At 39.1% G+C, this 21,548-nt stretch overlaps 2 protein-coding genes across 2 annotated transcripts; both read left to right on the top strand.

The window, feature by feature from the left end:
- The first annotated feature begins 82 nt into the window (after window positions 1–82).
- On the top strand, window positions 83–2,964 carry LOC146667649 (uncharacterized). Its single transcript, XM_085408501.1, has 9 exons — window positions 83–164; window positions 368–673; window positions 748–981; window positions 1,078–1,182; window positions 1,333–1,545; window positions 1,630–1,971; window positions 2,132–2,468; window positions 2,560–2,617; window positions 2,731–2,964. The coding sequence occupies exons 1-9, from the start codon at window positions 110–112 to the stop codon at window positions 2,962–2,964; spliced, it is 1,884 nt and encodes a 627-aa protein (XP_085264627.1). The 5' UTR covers window positions 83–109.
- Window positions 2,965–5,680: 2,716 nt separating this feature from the next.
- Window positions 5,681–17,232, top strand: LOC146667648 (uncharacterized). The gene is made up of 9 exons (XM_085408796.1): window positions 5,681–5,735; window positions 6,514–6,816; window positions 6,891–7,124; window positions 7,220–7,324; window positions 7,483–7,695; window positions 7,768–8,109; window positions 12,098–12,443; window positions 12,628–12,685; window positions 17,084–17,232. Exons 1-9 carry the CDS (start codon window positions 5,681–5,683, stop codon window positions 17,195–17,197), a joined length of 1,770 nt encoding a protein of 589 aa, XP_085264922.1. The 3' UTR covers window positions 17,198–17,232.
- The last annotated feature ends 4,316 nt before the right edge of the window (window positions 17,233–21,548 follow it).

The raw sequence follows: 21,548 nt of genomic DNA, 5'->3' as shown, positions 1-21,548 counted from the left end.
CCTTTGCTCAGACAAAGAGTGCTGCTTAGTTTGACTGATGACTTACTTTGTCTTTTTTTGGTTCCAGCTTTGACTGTCAGCTTTACTCAAAAGCTGGACTAAAACAACAATGGAATTGAGAGATGCTGGTCGTCTGCTTGTGGGTCTCATCTTTTACATTTCAGGTATCTGAAATTATTTATGAGTTCTTATGTAAAAATCATTACTTAATATTAACTTAAGTACAAAGATATTGTAAAATTTACAGATGAGAAAATTTAGTTTGGACTAGCTCCTAATGTGGAGTACTAAAAATTATTAAGTGGTTAATAATAAAGACATATTAATAAGATAATAAATGGTTTTTTTTAACTCTCTTCTGTTAAAGGTGTTACTGGAGAAGAAACCAGGATCTGTGCTTTCAAAGGTTCATCAGTGGATCTGCACTGCTCACATCAACATCTGACTTCAAGCAGAAAATGGTTCACTATATACTGGGATGGTTATAAGTACATTCAGAGTGAGCTCTCTGTGGATGGACAACGTGTAACGTACAACATTTCTGAAGAGAAAAACCCAACTTTAACCATCAATGATTTAAGAGAGAGTGATGCAAACGCTTACTGCTGTATGAAGACTACAGACAGTCCAGGACGCTGTTGGTACAAAAGAATTACTCTTCATGTTGTTGCAGGTACAGTGACTTTTACTCATTAATAACTTTCCAAATGACATCATTGTATAAGTTGTTCTCCATCATCCTCTCAGAGCTGCAGGTAAAGGTGATTCCTGCCACAGAGGGACAGACAGTAACACTGATGTGCAGCAGCAGCTGTCCTCTGACTGAAAAGCCTGCAGCCTACATCTGGTACAAGAACAGAGAGTTTCTCTATGAGGACTGGTCTCCCTGGTACCAAGAGCTGCTCAGCAGTGAGGAAGCAGTCACATACTCCTGTGCTGTCAAAGGCTACGAGCATCTCAGAGCCCCTGAAGTCTCTGTGGGTGAGTCATGATGTTAATAGTCCCTACAAACCCTTCAGCAAACCCCTGTAAAAATAGTCTCAGTACAAATATTTAATCTCATGTCTTTTTGTCCAGATTCAATAACACAGACATGTTTCAGAGTGACTTATGCTTATGGAAACATGTCTTCGCACAATCAGACATTAGTGAATGAGCCGTGCTCTATCACATATCCCAGAGGTGAAATTTCCATAACCAAACCATACAAACACATCTTCACTTAACCTCTATCTTGTCATATTATGTCAAACCAACACTTATATGAATTTATTGAGCTGTATGATTATATCAAATATAGTGTCAAGAAATGTATTTATCCTTTTTCAGCAGGGGTTCATGTTCACAGAGCTTCTTCCATCTCAGGGTTTGTCACACTTACCTGCATCACCAGCTGTAACCTGACTGATGATCAAACTGTCTACATGTGGTATCACAACAAACAAAACTATTATGAGAATCAACATTATTCAGTTGCTAACTCTTCAAGAGACACATTCTCTTGTGCAGTTAAAGCTCACAAACGTCTTCAATCCAAGGAAGTTTGTAAGTGTCAACAATCTAATAATGAACTCAAGCGCTGAAACACAGACCAATCAAACAACTTTAAATCTTCCATCTATATGTCAGGTGTTCAGGATAAAAACTGCTGGAGAGTGAATTATGTCAGCAGGAGAATCTGTGCTCTGGAAGGATCTTCAGTCAACATCACAAGTGAATACTCACATCCTGACAACATGAAGCCAGAGTTTAAATGTTGGAGTAAAAAATGGAGAAAAGATAAAGTGGAAGTTGAAGAGCTGATTGAGGCTGCAGGTGGTGTGGAATATCAGGACAACATGAAGAACCAACACATCCTGAGCATCAACAACCTGAAGAAGAATGACTCAGGAGGATACACATTCAGATTCAACAAAGATCATGAAGGATGGACACAGTCTGATCTGCCTGGAGTCTTTTTGATTGTCACAGGTAAATCTAAACTCTTCACTCAGCAGACTTTACTCATTACAAAAGAGTCTGCTTTTAGGTTTCACTCACTCATGTTTATTCTTTACCCCATGTTACAATTGTGTAATGTTTCATATCTTGACATATTATGTTTTTTAATAAAAAAATGTTCCTCTTTCAGAGCTGAGAGTGAAGATGAGTCCTTTTGCAGTGGTGACAGAGGGTCAGAGAGTCACACTGACCTGCAGTACCAGCTGTCCTCTGACTGACAACACAAACTACATTTGGTACTTGAACAGTCGACCTCTGACCCCGAGAGAGAACCAGAACAAACATCTGATCCTAGACCCAGTCAGCAGGGAGGATGCAGGAAACTACTCCTGTGCTGTGAAAACCAACAAAGATATCAGCTCTGCTCCAAAGACTCTCACTGTCCAAAGTATCACAGGAACATGGACACCAGCAGTTTCTGTAATAGTTCTGGTTTCAATAGTTCTCTTTTTCTTATTTTTGATTAGGTAAGCAACAGTGTGTTTGATTCAAAGTGACAACATTTTATCTCTGGCATGAACTCACTTATTTTTTCTGTTTATTACTTTCAATAACCAGAAAAAAGAGGACTATGAGTCAGTCTTCCACAAACGAAACATCAAACAACATAGTGGAGGTAAAGATTACTGTAGAGTTGGAAAACACATTTTCATACTGAATGATCTGTCTTACAGAGTCAAAGGAGTCAAATCTTTAAGTGAATTATGATGTATCGCTCTTTGTTCTCAGCTAAATCCTGATCCTGTGTGTGAAGACGTCTTAGCTCAGCCACAGGTGGAGGATGAAGTCCTCTACAGCAAAGTCCACTTCTTTAAAAACCACACAGATCCTCTTTTTTCCACCATAGAGCCACTTCAGCCAAGAGAAGAGCAGCATGCTGATTACACTGTGGTAAAGTGTAGACATAACACGAGCTCTGATGAAGAATCTGTTGTCATTTCAACAGAAACAGACCCCACTTAAAGACCTGCAGACGTACACTGCGGTGAACAAGCCTGATGACAACCCTCTGCCTACATTTAAAATCTTGTGCACTGCACTGAATCTTGATTTCACATTATTTATACCTTCTTTCTGTATTTGATGCAGTGAGTTTAAGCATTTGATGAGCTTCACATGATACTCAGGTGAATGGAACAATTCATGGTCATGTAAATATTATTGCCATGTATTTTTAATTTTAATCATTTTTAGCAGGTGAGAGCAATTACACACAATACAAAGGTCTTCAACAATATAACTTGAAGAAAGAAGGGATACAACAGCTGTAATTTTTGCTATGGGGATGCTCCTCGTGGGTGTATATGTGCTGTTTTCGCACAGGACACTGAAAATTTCGGAATAACTATTTGAAAGTTAAACAGTGTTTGGGAATCTCACTGCATTATAGACTTGATTTTGTCACAATGCAGAATATTTAGGTTCACTTTGTTTGCTTCCTTTGCTTTTATTCCTAACTGTATTCCAAACACGTTTGTACAGTTTTACTTTTGTTTGCTTTAGATCTTCTATTTTTAATGTGAAGCGTTTCTACTATTTTAAATGTCTTAGTTTTTTCGTAGACTATTTTATAGCAAACAGCATATTCCATCCAGCCATTCTTTTCCGCGTATCTATTTCAGGGTCGACGAGGGGCTGGAGCCTATCCAAGCTGTCAGACAGCGTATTCAATTCAATTCAATTTTATTCATATAGCGCCAAAACACAACAACAGTCGCCTCAAGGCGCTTTGCATTGTAAGGTAGACCCTACAATAATACATACAGAGAAAAACCCAACAATCAAGCAAGCACTTTGGCGACAGTGGAAGGGAAAAACCAGGCTCAGGGAGGGGCGGGGGCATCTGCTGCGACCGGTTGGGGTGAGAGAAGGAAGACGGGATAAAGACATGCTGTGGAAGAGAGACAGAGATTAATAACAGATATGATTCAATGCAGAGAGGTCTGTTAACACATAGTGAGTGAAAAAGGTGACTGAAAAGGAAAAACTCAATGCATCATGGGAATCCCCCAAGCAGCCTATGTCTATCGCAGCATAACTAAGGGAGGATTCAGGGTCACCTGGTCCAGCCCTAACTATATGCTTTAGCAAAAAGGAAAGTTTTAAGCCTAATCTTGAAAGTAGAGATAGTGTCTGTCTCCCGAATCCAAGCTGGTTCCACAGAAGAGGGGCCTGAAAACTGAAGGCTCTGCCTCCCATTCTACTTTTAAATACTCTAGGAACAACAAGTAAGCCTGCAGTGTGAGAGCGAAGTGCTCTAATGGGGTGATACAAGGTTGTTAAGATAAGACGGGGCCTGATTATTTAAGACCTTGTATGTGAGGAGCAGGATTTTGAATTAAATTCTGAATTTAACAGAATGCGCTGGTATTACCAGCATAAAAAAATGTTTCAGTTGACCCAACTGAATAATATGGAAAAGCTCTGCACTCAAGTATCAACAAATAACCACAACATGGCAGGCCGTTGTGACCACAGAAGCACTCTATGTATGTTTGATTGCTGTTAGTGATTTTTATTTCATTATTCATTTCATTTTCATTGTATCCTCATTTTATAGTTTATTCCTGTATTATTGGGACATTGTCACTAGTAAGTTTTGCCACTTAGCGCTTCCCTTTGCCACTGGTATATATTTAAACATATGATGTGTGTGTGTATAAACTGTGTTGAAAATTTGGATTTACAAAATATGGCAATTACAAATACAGATTACAGTATACAGACAACTAACCTGATTTACAAATGAATTTAGTTGTGGTGACAAGCAGAGACAAAAGCTTTTCACTTGTAAACTCCTCACCCAGCTTCTCGAATAAGGTTCAGACCACTGAAAAACAGAATGAGTGTAATGTACATGAAACAGAACATTAAATGTAATGTTGGCATGGCACTTCATCTGCAACACACACACACACATTTTCATGTGCACTGATGTGATTGCAATCAGTTTCTAGCAGAGAGAACTCTAGTCATAGCTAACTTTAAGAGAATAATAGGGTTCAGTGGAAAATATTACTGAAAACATAACCTGCAAGCGCTAACCAAATGTCCATGATCTCAGCAGCACAGACTGCTGCTGAGATCATGAGCTGTGATAATGGCAGCCTGCGGTGGGCAGACCACAAACTGCTGAAGAGCAGAACAAGCTATACGGGTGTCTTATAATGGTGATGTTTTCAAAATGGTCAGTATTATCATCATTATTATTATTATTATTATCATTATTATTTAACAGGCTGTAAATGTGCCTTGTAATAATGTTTGCATAAACATTTTGACAGGAGAATCATTTAACTTTTGGCAAATGTGAAATGATTTTTATTACACTCCATCAGGTTTGAGCAGGAGAGTTTTAGAAAAAATAATAAATATATACAGCATATATACATAAATGTAGAGGAATAATAGAAACACTAACTGAAAGTTACCTGAACATCTAAAATGTTCAGGGCAAGACAGCTAAACCATATTGTTTTTCCTGCAGACAAAAGAAGAACCAAAGAGGAAGGGCATTCATGTTTAGCACAGAGGGGCTTTGTGTGCCAAACCGCTGAACATAAAACATTCATGTCAGTCCTCCTATTTTTCCGTCAGTTACAGCCTGTGAGATAATTGTGTCTACTTTTCATTGTCTGCTACTGTCAGCTTTATGCTTGCAAGCTGGACTCCGACCACCATGCTGCTGACAGATTTTCAAAATGTGTTTGTCTGTTTCATCTTCTACATTTCAGGTATGAGTAATCATTTATACATCCTTATAAAAAACATAGAAAAAACTAAATTTACATTCTAAAATAATTCAAATAAGAAAAAGTTGGGACAGTATGTTAATTAAAATCAAACTGAAAACAGTACTTTGTTCAATTGTCTTTGCTGTGTATTATACTGAAAACAATACAACAGAGCATTATTTAATGTGTTACTCATTAATTTGATCATTTTTGTCAAAATAAAAACACATTCCAATTTTGGTTCTTGCAACACATTTCAAAAAAGAAGTATTCAGTAATTAGTTACTAATTACGTTTTTCAAGTAACTTGTCCAAGACTGTTTGTTGGCAAACTGGCGGTCCTTGGCACATCTTTGCTCTTAAAGGACTAGACCTTTCTTGGATGCTGTTTTTGTACCAAATCATAATTACAATTACCTGTTGACATCACTTTTTTCAAATAACATCATTATTTAACCAATTTTCCTGATTACGAGCCAAAAATTGCTCCTGCCTCAACCTTTTTTGATATGTGTTGCAGGTCCAAATGACAGGAAAGAATGTATATTTACAAATGAAGGGAAGTTGACCGGACAAAACATGAAATATTTTGTGTTCATATCGTCTGCAGTGAAATAAAGATCAAAGTAAATTTATAAATCAGTATTTTCTTTTAATTTTTTCTCAGTTTTCCATACTGTCCCAACTTTTTGGTATTTGGGTTTGTAGGAAGAACAAAAAACACAGTTAATTGTGATAAGACAATAAGTACATTTGCTAGTAAAAGTTTCTGTTAAAGGTGTTAATGGAGGAGAAACCAGGATCTGTGCTTTCAAAGGTTCATCAGTGGATCTGCACTGCTCACATCAACATCTGACTTCAAGCAGAAAATGGTTCACTATCCAATGGAAGGGAAATTATGTTCAGAGTGAGCTCTCTGTGGATGGACAACGTGTAACGTACAACATCTCTGATAAGAAAAACCCAACTTTAACCATCAATGATCTAAGAGAGAGTGATGCAAACGCTTACTGCTGTATGAAGACTACAGACAGTCCAGGACACTGTTGGCTCAACAGAATTACTCTTCAAGTTGTTGCAGGTACAGTGACTTTTACTCATGAATTACTTTCCAAATGACATCATTGTATAAGTTGTTCTCCATCATCCTCTCAGAGCTGCAGGTAAAGGTGATTCCTGCCACAGAGGGACAGACAGTAACACTGATGTGCAGCAGCAGCTGTCCTCTGACTGAAAAGCCTGCAGCCTACATCTGGTACAAGAACAGAGAGTTTCTCTATGAGGACTGGTCTCCCTGGTACCAAGAGCGGCTCAGCAGTGAGGAAGCAGTCACATACTCCTGTGCTGTCAAAGGCTACGAGCATCTCAGAGCCCCTGAAGTCTCTGTGGGTGAGTCATGATGCTCATTCTGTTACAAAACATTATGCAAAGCCCTGTAATAATTCTCTCAGTACAAATATTAAATATTATTTCTCTGTGTTCAGAGTCCATCACACAAACATGCTTCAGTGTGACTTATGCTTATGGAAACATGTCTTCCCACAATCAGACATTAGTGAATGAGTCATGCTCCATCACATATCCGAGAGGTAAAAAAAAAAAGAAAAAAATCCACACTGTTTATTAAACACATCTCCACCAAACCTCTAAATTCAGATTTCTTATAACTATCTTTTATATGAATTATATGAGCTCTTTAAATATAACTATGCATAGTAACAAGAAGTGTTTTTATTCTTTTCAACAGAGGTTCATGTTCAAAGAGCTTCTTCCACATCAGGGTTTGTCACACTGACCTGTAACACCAGCTGTAACCTGACTGACCATCAAACTGCCAACATGTGTTACCACAACAAAAGAAACTATTATGAGAATCAAGATTATTCCACTCATAACTCTTCAACAGACACATTCTCTTGTGCAGTTAAAGACCACAAATATCTTCTATCTAAGGAAGTTTGTAAGTGTCAAACTATCAAGCGCTGAAACACAGACCAATCAAACAACTTTAAATCTTCCATCTATATTTCAGGTGTTCAGGATAAAAACTGCTTGAGAGTGAATTATGTCAGCAGGAGAATCTGTGCTCTGGAAGGATCTTCAGTCAACATCACAAGTGAATACTCACATCCTGACAACATGAAGCCAGAGTTTAAATGTTGGAGTAAAAAATGGAGAAAAGATAAAGTGGAAGTTGAAGAGCTGATTGAGGCTGCAGGTGGTGTGGAATATCAGGACAACATGAAGAACCAACACATCCTGACCATCAACAACCTGAAGAAGAATGACTCAGGAGGATACACATTCAGATTCAACAAAGATCATAAAAGATGGACACAGTCTGATCTGCCTGGAGTCTTTTTGATTGTCACAGGTAAATCTAAACTCTTCACTCAGCAGACTTTACTCATTAATGTCTGAACAGGAGCAGAGGTGGAAGAAATATTCAGATTTAAGTGAAGATGCTACAAATCAAAACCTCATTACAAGAAAATTAGGATTTATCTATTGAAACTGAATTCACTTAAGTTTTTTGCAAATTTGAAGAGTATTGTATTAATTAGTACTTATTTTGCAGAAAAAAATGTGTTTTACTATTTTATAAGATGCATTCATGTGTCTATTTTATTCTTTGCTTTGGTGTTCATGGATTTTATTTGAACAACCTAGATTCTGTTATTTTGTTCAAGCTACATCATGGACTCACATTTCATCATATGACATTTTGATCTATGGAACGCCAGGACTGCCATAATGAATTAATTAAATACACCATTAAATAATTAATTAAATGTGGCAATAATTAATTAAAATTGGAATTTATTAATTTTATTAATAGTTATGACACATGCAATCAATTAATTATTGACACATTTAATTAATTATTTATGTATTTCACATTTTAATTAATTATTGACACATTTAATTAATTATTTAATGATATATTTATTTATTTCATTTTGGCAGTCCTGGCGCCTGGCTCTCATCTTGAATTAATTTTATCTGTCAGCCTCACCCATCAAACTCAGGGGGCGGGGTTAACACTGCCCATGCAGCTTCTCTAACATTTGATTGGTTGCTGTGCAAAGTAAGTCAAAACAGGTCGATCCTAGATAATCGATTGCTTGTGTAGACTTGGGGCAGCCAGGTATCCCAGAATGCAGATCAAATCACAGGCAGCAATGGTGGTGGTGTAGTTTTAAAATACCCCGTTTTTCTGTCACCAGCTACACTTTTAACAGTGTTTTAGCCGCGAATGTCGCGACGTATGTCTGGTCAGGTTGTCAACATAGAACATGTTTGTGCTCAGATGTTTTCAGATATTTCACTAGCTCTGCTAACAGTCAGCATGCAGAGTGCACCCAGGGGGTTACGTTAACCGGTTTGTTTACATATTCCACTCTCCGTGTTCCACATGTTGCATTCGCAGATTCTCATTTTCACCGAACGATCGTCTCTTTCCGCCTGGTCTTGTGTCTCTGTGTTTCTGTAACATAAAGTACGAGCTGACATTTTTCTCACGAAACCAGCGATCAGCTCAACAGACCCTCAGTTTACCTGCATGCATCCTCCTCCTCATCTGTCAGCTGTTTAACACCTGCTGCTAATTCAAGAAACACGCCTACGTTACCTGGTGATAGTCACAGTTTAACTGGGCAGCCGGTGCTCGATATAACGCAATGTCAGCGCATTTTTCTGCACAAGATAAGTAAATATAGTGTTTTCCCCGAGCGCAGAGCTGCTGGAGCTTGTTTCCTTACAGAGCACTTTATCGGCGAACCAGCTTCATCAGCGGCTGATGTCCAATCACCGGCACACAGCTTTGAAACCTCAGCTGAGTTTTAGCTCTCAGTGGTTAAACGCTGGACTTCATTCACTCAGCTTCTGTCTGTCGGGTCACGTTTACTTCGCTGTTTTATTTACAACTGAGCAAATCGGTTTGGCTGAGGTTAAAGTTACGTTTCATAACTGCATAGTTTCACAGACGTTTAATGGTTCACTGGCACATGTGTTAGACTGAACTATTCGCTTTTCTTTATCTGGGTGTTTTGGATTTAACAGTGAATTTTGAGATTAAACTGACTTTTAAAAGGAAAGAGAAGGCACATTTCCACCGGGAGGAGCAGGGTTTGCAACGGCATGTTCATCATGAAGTCTGCAACCTGGACAGAAATATTATATCATCTGTTTTTTAATAGTTATTCAACTGTATTCTAAGCACCAGCTGTCTGTTAGAATGTGATTTTTTTCTCTCTCTCTTTTTTTTTTTTTTTTTTGCTTTTTCGGTCATGTTATGTTTACCTGTCAAAGGTTTGTTACAAACTATGAAACACATCGTGCAGACTTCTGGATGTTAGAAGAAAACTAATACTGCTCATGAGGGAGACTAAAGGCAGGAAGGTGTCCTTTAAAACTAAACATGTTAATAGGACCTCCCTATTTATATAATAGTTTATGATATAGCACATGTATTTCAGTAATAGCCTGCTGATTTCAGTGTAGTGGTGAACAGTCACACAGCTCACGTAGGCGTTATCTGTGATACTCTTTAACTATAATTTATCCAAGTTAACTTCAGTTAACCATTCAGACAGTTCTTTTGCAATGAAAAACATAAACACTCATGCTGCCGGTAGGTTTCCTCAGTGCCCGCTTTTAACATTATAGTTGCTTATGCAGTAACCATGGTAACCACGGACTCTGAGCAGCTGGATCGACGGAGGTCAGACAACAATTTTACATGTATGATCTTAAAACAGGACACAGCCACTATACGTGCTGGCCTTATATCAAATGTGAAGGCAGACTGAGTCTATGTTTGACGTTTTTTATATCTAATCTTCCTTTTCAAACATTTAAACAGCAGCGAGTCTGCAGCTGAGGGAATACAAACTCAAATTGTCGGAACAGGTTTGCTCGTTTCTTGGATTCATTTGGTGATTTATTAAATGTATAACTATTATTCTAATCTGCTGCTGGGTCTCTTACACTTTTCTTTATGCTGTATATTTTCACGTCTTTGGAATAGTTGGAAGTTAGATAGTCAGCTGGGAAACTCTGTGTTAACTCATGGAGCTGAGGATATCGTGGATATGCTGACCTCGCTGCGTGGTGTACAGAGCGAGGTCAGCATGATTAATATTCACAATAAAAATATTAGCCGAACATCATGAAGTCTGTATGTGTTTCATAGTGTCGAACAACCTTTGTACAGTTAAAGCCAGCAGTTACTACATGACAGAAACACCAACGTTATCTCTTTTATGTGTTTATACACAGGTCACGCTGATTACTGAACAAAAACCCAAAGATCAGATGTTAAACAGATTTATTTGCTCTCTCTCCTCCTTAAACATGTTTTTAATGTTAGTTATAATTCAGAATTGGCGACTGAAACACGTAGGACATATAAGAACATCAGGAAATAAAACACCGATAAATATAACCTCAGTAAAAGAAGTCAGCGGGGGTTAATACAGCTGTGTACCGGGGCCTGCACTTTGTCGGCGGTAATAATAGCTCGATTGCTTGCGAGGCGAGCGGGTCTATCCCACGCTTTGCCGTGAGACTGGGCAGACATCTCCGAAATCATCGCAGCACTTTTGCAAAGAGGCTGTATCTTGACAAACCGACCAGACACATGAAGATTAAACCACTACATTCTCTGCTAAAAAAATATTAAAACGGTATTTGGTGACACACAAACAGGGTTTTTCAAAGTTCAGTTCTGTTAGCTTCCACATGCCGGTTGTTGTGTGCTAGAAACAATGGCCACCAGGCCAAAGCAATGGTTTTGACTCGATCAGCGTTAACCCCGCCCCCTGGGTTTGATGGGTGAGGCTGACAGATAAAATTATTTCAAGATGAGAGCCAGGCGCCAAGACTGCCAAAATGAAATAAATAAATATATCATTAAATAATTAATTAAATGTGTCAATAATTAATTAATTAATTACATGTGTCATAACTATTTATTTAATTAATTAATTCCAATTTTAATTAATTATTGCCACATTTAATTAATTATTTAATGGTGTATTTAATTAATTCATTATGGCAGTCCTGGCATTCCATACTTGACATCCATGAGCATACATTACTTTAAAAAAGGTCAGAAAAAAAGAAACAAAAATACTGTTGTTAAATTTGGAATAATAACATTTCTGGCTAATGGAATCCTTTTTTTCTTTTCTTTATTTGCATATTTGCATTCACAAGAACTGCACTTCCAAACCATAAAGGTCTCATTTCAATTCCAAAATATCTTCATTTTGACAATTAAAAATCAGGGAAAACTGTAGTGGTGCAGAAATAAACGTTTGGACTAAAAATTAACACTTACCCTGATTTCTTGCTTTCAGAGCTGAGAGTCAAGATGAGTCCCTTTGCAGTGGTGACAGAGGGTCAGAGAGTCACACTGACCTGCAGTACCAGCTGTCCTCTGACTGACAACACAAACTACATTTGGTACTTGAACAGTCGACCTCTGACCCCGAGAGAGAACCAGAACAAACATCTGATCCTAGACCCAGTCAGCAGGGAGGATGCAGGAAGCTACTCCTGTGCTGTGAAAACCAACAAAGATATCAGCTCTGCTCCAAAGACTCTCACTGTCCAAAGTATCACAGGAACATGGACACCAGCAGCTGCAGGAGTTTCTGCAGCTCTGCTCCTTTTAACACCTGTCATTGTCTGCTGGTGTGTTAGGTGAGCAATACGTTTATCTCACTCAGATCAATAGTATTCATCTGATATATATATATATACATATATATATATATATATATATATATATATATATATATATATATATATATATATATATATATATGTGTGTGTGTGTGTGTGTGTGTGTATACATATACATATTTGCTCTTTTTTTACAAATCAGAAAAAAGAGGATTTCAAACCAGCCTTCAAGAAGTGCAACACTAGGCAACAAACAGCAGGTACAAAATGAGAAACAAAAAACATTCTGCTGCAATAACAGCTGAATTTTTTTTTTTTTTTTAATGCCCCTTGAACACCTTGTTTTTCTTCACATTAATCCATTCCTCCGTATCCCAAACTCATGTTATTTTAACCACTGCACTGTTCTCTTTCATCTGAATTATAACCTCTTTATGTAAATGTATAAAATGTGAAGCTATTTGTTACTTGTCTCCACAGATTTATCCTGATTTCATTGGTAAAAATGTTCCAGCTAAATCGGAAGAGCAGGATACTCATTACTATGTCGGGCTGCGTTGCAGTTTGAAAAACAAAATTGACCCCTACTCAATCATTGAGTTATCGCCTACTAAGTAAATACACATTTTATTTTTGCTATAATCATCATATTCAAACTATGATTTGAAATCTCTTGTTGATTTGGAAATTATTTCTTTCTTCTTTTTTTTTTTAATTAGAATGACGACGACTTCCAGTCACTTTCCAAGAAGTGAAACATCAGACAATAAAGAGCAGGTAGAGGACAGAATTCAGATATAAACATCCCCTCCTCTGTGGTATTTTCTTCATGTATCATCAATTAGTCTCCTTTTTTTTGCCTGTCCCGTTTGGTTCTTTTGCCATCAGAATTATTGTCTAAAGGTGAGGAAAGATACCCAACGGATTTACTTTACCAAATTGACCATCTCAGTCTTGCCGTAATGGTCTATTTGATTCACCTTTTATTGTTTATTTTATTTATTTTTTATTTTCACTTGCTAGATACGGGACAGACTTGAATGAGGAAAAGAAAAGGGAGAAAGGAAGAGGGGGAGAAAAAAAACTGCGGAGAAGAGGGACGGGGATAAAGGGCAAAAAAACAAAAACCAACTAAATAAGCAGACAAAAAAATACATATATCAATCACCTGGATCACCTGTTGAGAAAGAAAAAAGAAAACAAGCAGAAGAAAACGAGAGCAATACAATAAAAAACATCACGATGAGATATGGGAATATAACAGTAAATACTAAATATTAAACATTATTGTGCAGCACGTAATATCGATAGCGCACAGTGAAACTCATTTCTGCTGCTTGTACCCGCGATCTTATTCTTTCGGTCACTACCCACAGCTTCTGACCATAGGTGAAGGTAGGGGCGTAGATCGACCGGTAAATTGAGAGCTTCACTTTTACAGTCAGTGGGCACTCCACCCTTTTCTGGCTGAGGACCATAACCTCAGGTTTGGAGGTATTGATTTTCATTCCCACCACTTCACACTTGGCTCTGCATTGTTCTGGTGCGAGCTGGAGGCCATCACCCGATGAAGCCAACAGAACCACATCATTTGCAAAAAGCAGAGATGAGATTCTTAGACCACCCAAGTAAAAGCCTTCCCCCACTTGGCTACGCCTAAAAATTCTGTCCATAAAAATTATAAACAGAATTGGTGACGAAGGGCAAGTCCGACTTATTGCCGACGATGCAGACCAAGCTCTTGCAATGGTTTTATAAGAATCAAATGGCACGTAGCAATGGGCCAGACACCCCATACTCTGGAAACACCTCCCATAGAACACTCCGAGGGACACGGTCGAATGCCTTCTCCAAGTCCACGAAGCACATATACACTGGTTGGGCAAACTTCCACGCACCCTCAAGTATCCTTGAGAGGATAAAGAGCTGGTCCAGTGTCCCTCTGCCAGGATCTGCCAGACTCTCCTTTTCAGCACCTTGGCATAGACTTTCCAAGGGAGGCTGAGGAGTGTGATCCCCCTATAGTTGGAACACACTACAGTCCCCTTCTTAAAGATGGGAACCACCATCCCGATCTGCGGTCTGCCAACCTAGAGGTATCTCCCCTGATCTCCACGCGACATTGTAGAGGCATGTCAACCAAGATAGCCCTAGAACATCCATGGCCTTCAGGAACTCAGTGCAATCCTCATCCACCCCAGGGGCTCTGGCACCAAGGAGTTGTTTAATTGCCTCAGTGACCTGACCCCCGGAGATAGGCGAATTGTTCCCCTTATCCCCAGATTCCTCCATTAAGGAGGTCCTCTAAGTATTCCTTCCACCACCCGACAATTTTCTCAGTCATAGTCAGCAGTGCTCCATCTGCACTATACACAGTACAGCCCAAATAGCAGACAGGTCTGGCCCGGATCTGGTGTCAAGCTGGCACTGCTGGCTGACTTCTGGCATGCTAAGTGGTATGTCATCCAGATATGGGTCAGGTCTGGCAATGAATGCACTGTTTATGTGATGGCATGCCATATCTGGCCCGATCGTGGTTTTGTTTTTGTGGCCCAGGTTCATAGAAAACAGGTCTGGCCCGGATTCTGCATCAAGCTGGTACTTCTGACTGACTGGTGTCATGGCAGGATGTATGTCAACCAGATGCAGGCCAGGTCTGACAATGATGGCACTATTTATGTTCCTATTTTCCTATTTTAGTTAGAAGACCCAAATGCCATCTTGCAATACTATACTGCTATGGTAGCCAACGTTTCAAATGCAGGTTTGACAAGTTTGTGAGTGTACACTTTATCCAAAACCTAGTGAGGGTTTACTCACATTCACCACTGGGTAGCTGTAGCTCAGGCGGTAGAGCAGGTCACCTGCTGATCAGAATGTTAGTGGTTTGATCCCTGGCTCCTCCAGTTTGCACTTAGTTTAGAGAAAGTGTGTGATTGGATGAATACAGCATGTAATCCGGGAGAGTAGAAAAAAGGGCTATCAGTCCATTCACTGTCTGAACAGAGTTTTGTCATGTTACTTTTGCACTATTATGTTCCGGGACATGTTGTTATTACATGGCTTGATTAAGGTACACATTAGGCTGACATCTGGGGCCAGAGTTTAAACTGTTCTGGGCCAGCACAGGGCCAGCAGTGTGTCTGCAACTTTGGCTGCACACGACTTACATATGGCCCAGATCAGGTTTGCCAGAAGTAATCCACACATGGGCCAGCACAGGACCACCAGTGTGCCTGCAACTGGCCTTGTTCTGGCCCATGAGTGGGCCACCTCTGGCAAATCTGATCTGGGCCACCAAAGGGCCGTCATTCTTTGAGGTATGTGGGCCGTGTTTAAGCACATTGTGTGGGCCAGATCCGGGCCATACCAATTTTGCTACGTGGGAGGTAGAGCACCGCTTTCCCCTTCTGAGTCCCATGACAGTTTGCCAGAATCTCTTCTAGGCAGACTGAAAGTCTTTTTCCGTGGCCTCTACGAACTACTCCCACACTCGAGTTTTTGCTTTAGCCATTGCCACGTTCTGCTTTGCCTGTCAGTTGTTACCACCACGACAGGCACCAACCAACTTGCGACTTTGGCAATGGAGGTGGTGAACATGGTCCATTCAGACTAGTGATGTGTCGGTCACGAACGAAACGGCTCTTAGAGCCGACTCTTTGAAGTGAACGACGTGATCCGGCTCCTTATTGGGAGCCATGGGTTGTTTTTTTTTTTCTTTCTCTCACCCTCTCTCTCGCACTTTTTTTCCGCTTCACTCCGCACACGAGCCTTGTGCTTTGCGCTGGAAAGAAGGGGGAGGGGCAGTAGTTACACTCGCAGTAGCACAGGAACAGAGCGGGGACAACAACGTCACATTAGAAAGGTATAGTAATCATCCACAACTATTTTCAGTTGCGGATGATAAAGGATTCAGAAAGTTTATCCATGCAGGCCCATATGACAGAGAATGTGCATCTTCTTTTTGTTTTCATATTTAAATTTATATTTAATTGTGTTGTGGTTTGCAGTGTTTTGTGTTGTTTCACTTTGAATTTGTTTAAAAGGAAAAAGCTGAAGATTTAAATAGTTAAAATTTGAAAATAGTTGCTTTTTGTATTATATGATTTATTTATTACATTTTATGTGGAGTGAATAAATAAAATTATATTTACGGTGTGGCCACTAGAGACAAAGCATGTACAAACCCCGAAGCACGTACAAACTCCAAAACACATACAAACTCCAAAACACGTAAAAACTCCATAGCACGTACAAACTCCGAAGCACGTACAAACCCTGAAGCACGTAAAAACTACAATACACAACAGAAGTACTCCAGGATGCTTGGCGCAGTGTTGAGGTTTTGTTATCTAGTGGCTACACAAGCCATGAAGTACCAACGACCAGATTTGGTGTGTGGTAGTAACAGGTAAATGAACATTTATTTAAATTATTTGAATATATATGAGCGTTTGCGTATAAATACACAAACAATACACATATGCCTTCAATTGTGTAATATAAGTGATCTAGGTAGCTCTGTTTTGGAAGTTCAGTTAACGCTAGAAATGTGTTTTGGAGTTTGTACGTGCTTTGGAGTTTGTATGTGCTTTGGAATTTGTAGGAGAGGAGAAAAATGACCTATAACCCAGTATGTTGTTTGTCTTCCTCCTCAGGTGAACCCTGGTCCCATTTATGAAAACATCTCAGCCCGTTATAGCAGATTGCACCTACCTATGACCCACACAACTGATCTCTGCTCCAATATTGACACACTTCCTGCTTACTAAAGTAACTTTGTTACCATAGTGATTTAAAGGGCCTTTTTCTCTGATAGGTTTAGTGACTGAACTAACTTCAGTATCACAGCAGGGACACCACATTTGGTGGATCTGCCAGTGGTTTTCATACTCTGCAACACAAATTACAGAATAAATTAATCTTGAACTTTTTAGTTATAAAATACATGTTATTGAAACATATGTCACAACTGAAAGATGGCAGAAAACAACTACTTGTGTTTGAGTGACGTTTTCTTAACATAGAACATAATAAATGTTGTGACTGTTCAAATTAAGCCGTGTGGGTTCATATGTATTCTATTTCAAACAAGTACTGGTATGTGGTTTGTCTCTAAACCTGAGCTCACTACAGATAAATATCATGGAAAACTTCTAGAGAGTACATTGAGCAGATTTACAAAATTAGGAAATTGCTGCGGTACTTTGTGTGAGACATACATTAAGACAAACACTTAAATAAAAATAAAAAGTGCTAAGCAGATTGATATATAGATGAACACAGGTGATGATCAGTGCAAAGTTGCAACAGGTGTAGAGAACACAATACAGGGGTCATGTGTTTGAATTAGAGCAAGTGGTGGGAACAGTCTTATGGTTATTGTTCATGAGTCCAACAGCAGAGGGGAAGAAACTGTTCTTATGGCGAGAGGTTTTGGTCCAAATGGACCGAAGCTTGCTGCCTGAGGGAAGCAGGTCAAACAGACCTTGTCCGGTCAGTTGTGCGCCCCAGTGTCCTGGAGGTGTAGAGGTCCTGCAGAGATGGGAGTCTGCAGCAAATCACCTTGTCAGCAGAGTGCACAACATGCTGCAGTCTCTGTTTTTCCCTGGTGGTGGCTCCAGCATACCACACCACAATGGAGGAGGTGAGGATGGACTCGATGATTGCAGTGTAGAATTGCGTCATCGTCCATGTTGGCAGGTTGAATTTCTTTAGCTGACTCAGGAAGTACACCAGGTTGTTATGCCTGCACCATGACACCAGACATTCAGCCTCCATCCTGTAAGCAGACTCACCCCGTCCGAGATGAGTCCAATAACGGTCATCTGCAAACTTAATTACCTTGACAGAGTGGTGGTTGGAGGTACAGCAGTTGGTGTATAGGGAGAAGAGCAGAGGAAAAAGAACACCACCCTGAGGGGAGCCAGTGCTGATTGTCTGTGAGTCAGAGACATTCTTCCCTAGTCTCATATGTTGCTTCCTGTCTGTCAGGAAGTCAATGTCCCAACGGCAGACGGGACTGACTTGCATGGTATGACCTGCTTGTCCAGGTCAATAAAAAAAATGTGGATGGTGCTCTTCTTTGTCCCAACAGCAAGCAGATAGAATTGCGTAGTGGAGTTGAGGGCATCAACATGTTTGTGAATGCTTGTTCTGCCTCATTTTAAAAATGAAGAAAAAAGGAAAATATGTTGAATTACCGAATCAGAATTTCCGTTGTTGCAAAGTTCAAATCAAAACCTCATTTATAACAGCCAATATAATAGTCAGTTTCAGGCGTACTATTAAAGCAAGAATAGTGCATAATTACAAAGTAATATATTGTTAATCAACTCTATAATACACCTCATACTGTGTAATGGACTGTATTATGAGCTTGGTATCATGTCTTAAAATTATGTAATTTTATTCATAAGTTGTTCTTTTGTAAAAGATGCTGTACACACTAGTTGATTTGTTAAATACTACCTGTAAAAACTCAAATTATTACCATCTGAAATTAAGACCAACCTTTTTTTTCAACAGAGAAAGAGTCCACTGAAAGCGGCCTGACTCAAACCTGATTTTATTAATGGTTCAGCACAGACACACAGTTTCTCATCCAGGATTAAAGGAGCCAGACTTTGCTCAGACAGGTAGGATTTAATTTTACACTGAGCATGGGTCAGTACTAGTGATACAGTTTAAGTGACGCACAGAAATCAGCAAATAATTTATTATAGATGCATTAAAGCTTGTTGGGGTATTTACTGTGAATCTGTGGCTGCGATGAATCATTTTACTGGTAACTTGATCAACTAGCAACTTAAGTCATGACAGAAGATAGTATTTCAGTCCTGGCATTGTTTAAATATTAATTACTTTACTACTATATACGATAACCGTTACATAGTAACAGTAAAACATTTAAAAACATCTACAATTGCCATGGGAATGAAGCACTGTTAGCCAAGATCTGTTTTACAAGGACCAGAAGACCACAGTTGTGATAATTGTGTCAATCACAGCTAACAGTAAGAAAGCAGAAACACAGTGAAATCGTGGAGTACCAGGGGCTGAAGGACCAACTGGAGGAGATTACGAAGGTAAAGTCCAAAGTGGTCTCAATGGTAATAGGAGCATGAGGAGCTGCCACCCCAAACTGGGAAGAGTGGCTTCAGCAGATTCCAGGCACAGCATCAGAGGTTTCTGTACAGAAGAGTGCAGTCCTAGGAACAGCAATGGAAACACTGCATAGAACCACATATAAATATGCAATATACATGAAGTATTAAAGTTGTTATTTCTATTTTACTGTAAAACACACTGAAGGAACTGACTTCTTGAAAATACAGCATGATTTGTTAAATATTACCTGTAAAAATTCTAATTATTAGCATTTGTTCAAGAAGTGGAGCTGATAATCTGATTAGAGACAAGAAAAACTATCCAAAATCAAGGCAAAAAGGCCGAAACCTGAGCTTTTGACTTATAGGGATTATTTGTATACATGTTGAATTTATTATTTAAATCTTGGGCATCCACCACTGTAACAGTATACAAATGATAGAAAATAAATACAAGTAAAATTGGTTCCTTTTAAGCTTGATTATTTACACTATAACTACTGATCCAATATTTTTTACATACTCATTTAAAATGTAAAAAAAAGAAGAAAAAAGCTACTGAAAACTTGCAACATAAGATAATGAAATAACTGCAGATATTTGCACCTCACTTATCTTGTACTGTGAACTTGACAAGAAGTAGCAGAGAACAATTCAAAATGTTGCTGAGATGAAGAGCTAATGGTGTCCTCTGGTGGACATGTCCTAAACTGCTAAGCAACTTCAAGAAGTCCCCCAAAATTATCTAGTTTCATCTTGAAGGTGACACAGGAACAAGTACAGTACTTATTTTTCATTAAAGAATATATGATAGTCCATCCGTCCATCTTGTTCTGCTTATCCGAGGCCAGGTCCCCGGGGGACAGCAGCCTAAGCAGACAAGCCCAGACCTCCCTCTCCCCAGCCACCTCCTCCAGCTTGTCCGGGGAAACACCAAGGTGTTCTCAGGCAACCCAAGAGATATAATCTCTCCAGTTTGTCCTGGCATGTCCCCGGGGCCTCCTCCCGGTGGGAGATGCCCAGAACACATCACCCAGGAGGCGCCCAGGTGGCATCCTTGTCAGATGCCCAAACCACCTCAACTGGCTCCACTATGTATGATAGTGTTTCATTTCATTTTGTTGAATTCCATTTATCCTTTCTGGGTGCGGCTAAAAAAGATTAAAGCCTTCCACAAGTTTTGACTGTTGAGCCACACTCAGCAGTGACATTAAAGAAACAGGAATAACCAAGTCTGCAGTAAGTGACAAGTTCAACCACTACAGTGAAGCAACAATAATAAATTAAGGTTAACTCTTCAAAGCCAGAATACAATTCAATCAGACAACTCAAACAGTGGTTGCATATGGATATGCATACAAGCATACAAGAAGGCAAGAGACAAAGAGGAAGAAAGTCAGTTTTAGTGTCAAAGCTGTACAAAGTGTGAAACCAGTTCCTTCTTACAAGAAAAGAAAAAAAAGGTGTTTGTCACCCTCACCCATCAGTCTGCAGAGAAAGAGTGTTTAGTTTGACTAATGCATTTCTTTTTGTCTTTTGGTTGAAAGTTTTACTGTCAGCTTTACACAAAAACCAGGATCTGTACTGTAAAAGGAAACGTTCATGGAAATGGAAAATACAATTCAATCTGAGAGCTCAAACACTCGTTAAGGATATTTTAAATAACGTGTTTCCCATATCACATTGTTTAATATTTTGAAAAAGAAAAGATAAAAATGGCAATAGAATTATGTCTACATCACTCCAGCTGTGTGTTTACATTTTAAACTGTTATACTCAAACATGCTCAGCAGTTTAACACCTCCACAACTTCCTGTTGAACAACTTCAATATATTTAATAAACGGAAGATTTAACACATTCAAATCACAACTGCATGCATCAAGTAAATAAAACAAAAGAATCATTATATAGGAAATCAATTGATGCAAATTAAAATATCACTCATGCTAACAAAGCATAAAATGAATGCAAAAGATTTAAAGAAAGAGGAAGCAAGTTTACTTTTAGTTTCA

This window comes from Rhamphochromis longiceps, linkage group LG6, assembly GCF_057381845.1.
Source record: "Rhamphochromis longiceps isolate RC_006_pf linkage group LG6, R_longiceps_female_GT1.1, whole genome shotgun sequence".
In the NCBI taxonomy this organism is placed as follows: domain Eukaryota; kingdom Metazoa; phylum Chordata; class Actinopteri; order Cichliformes; family Cichlidae; genus Rhamphochromis; species Rhamphochromis longiceps.
This window is presented reverse-complemented; position numbering and strand designations above follow the sequence as displayed.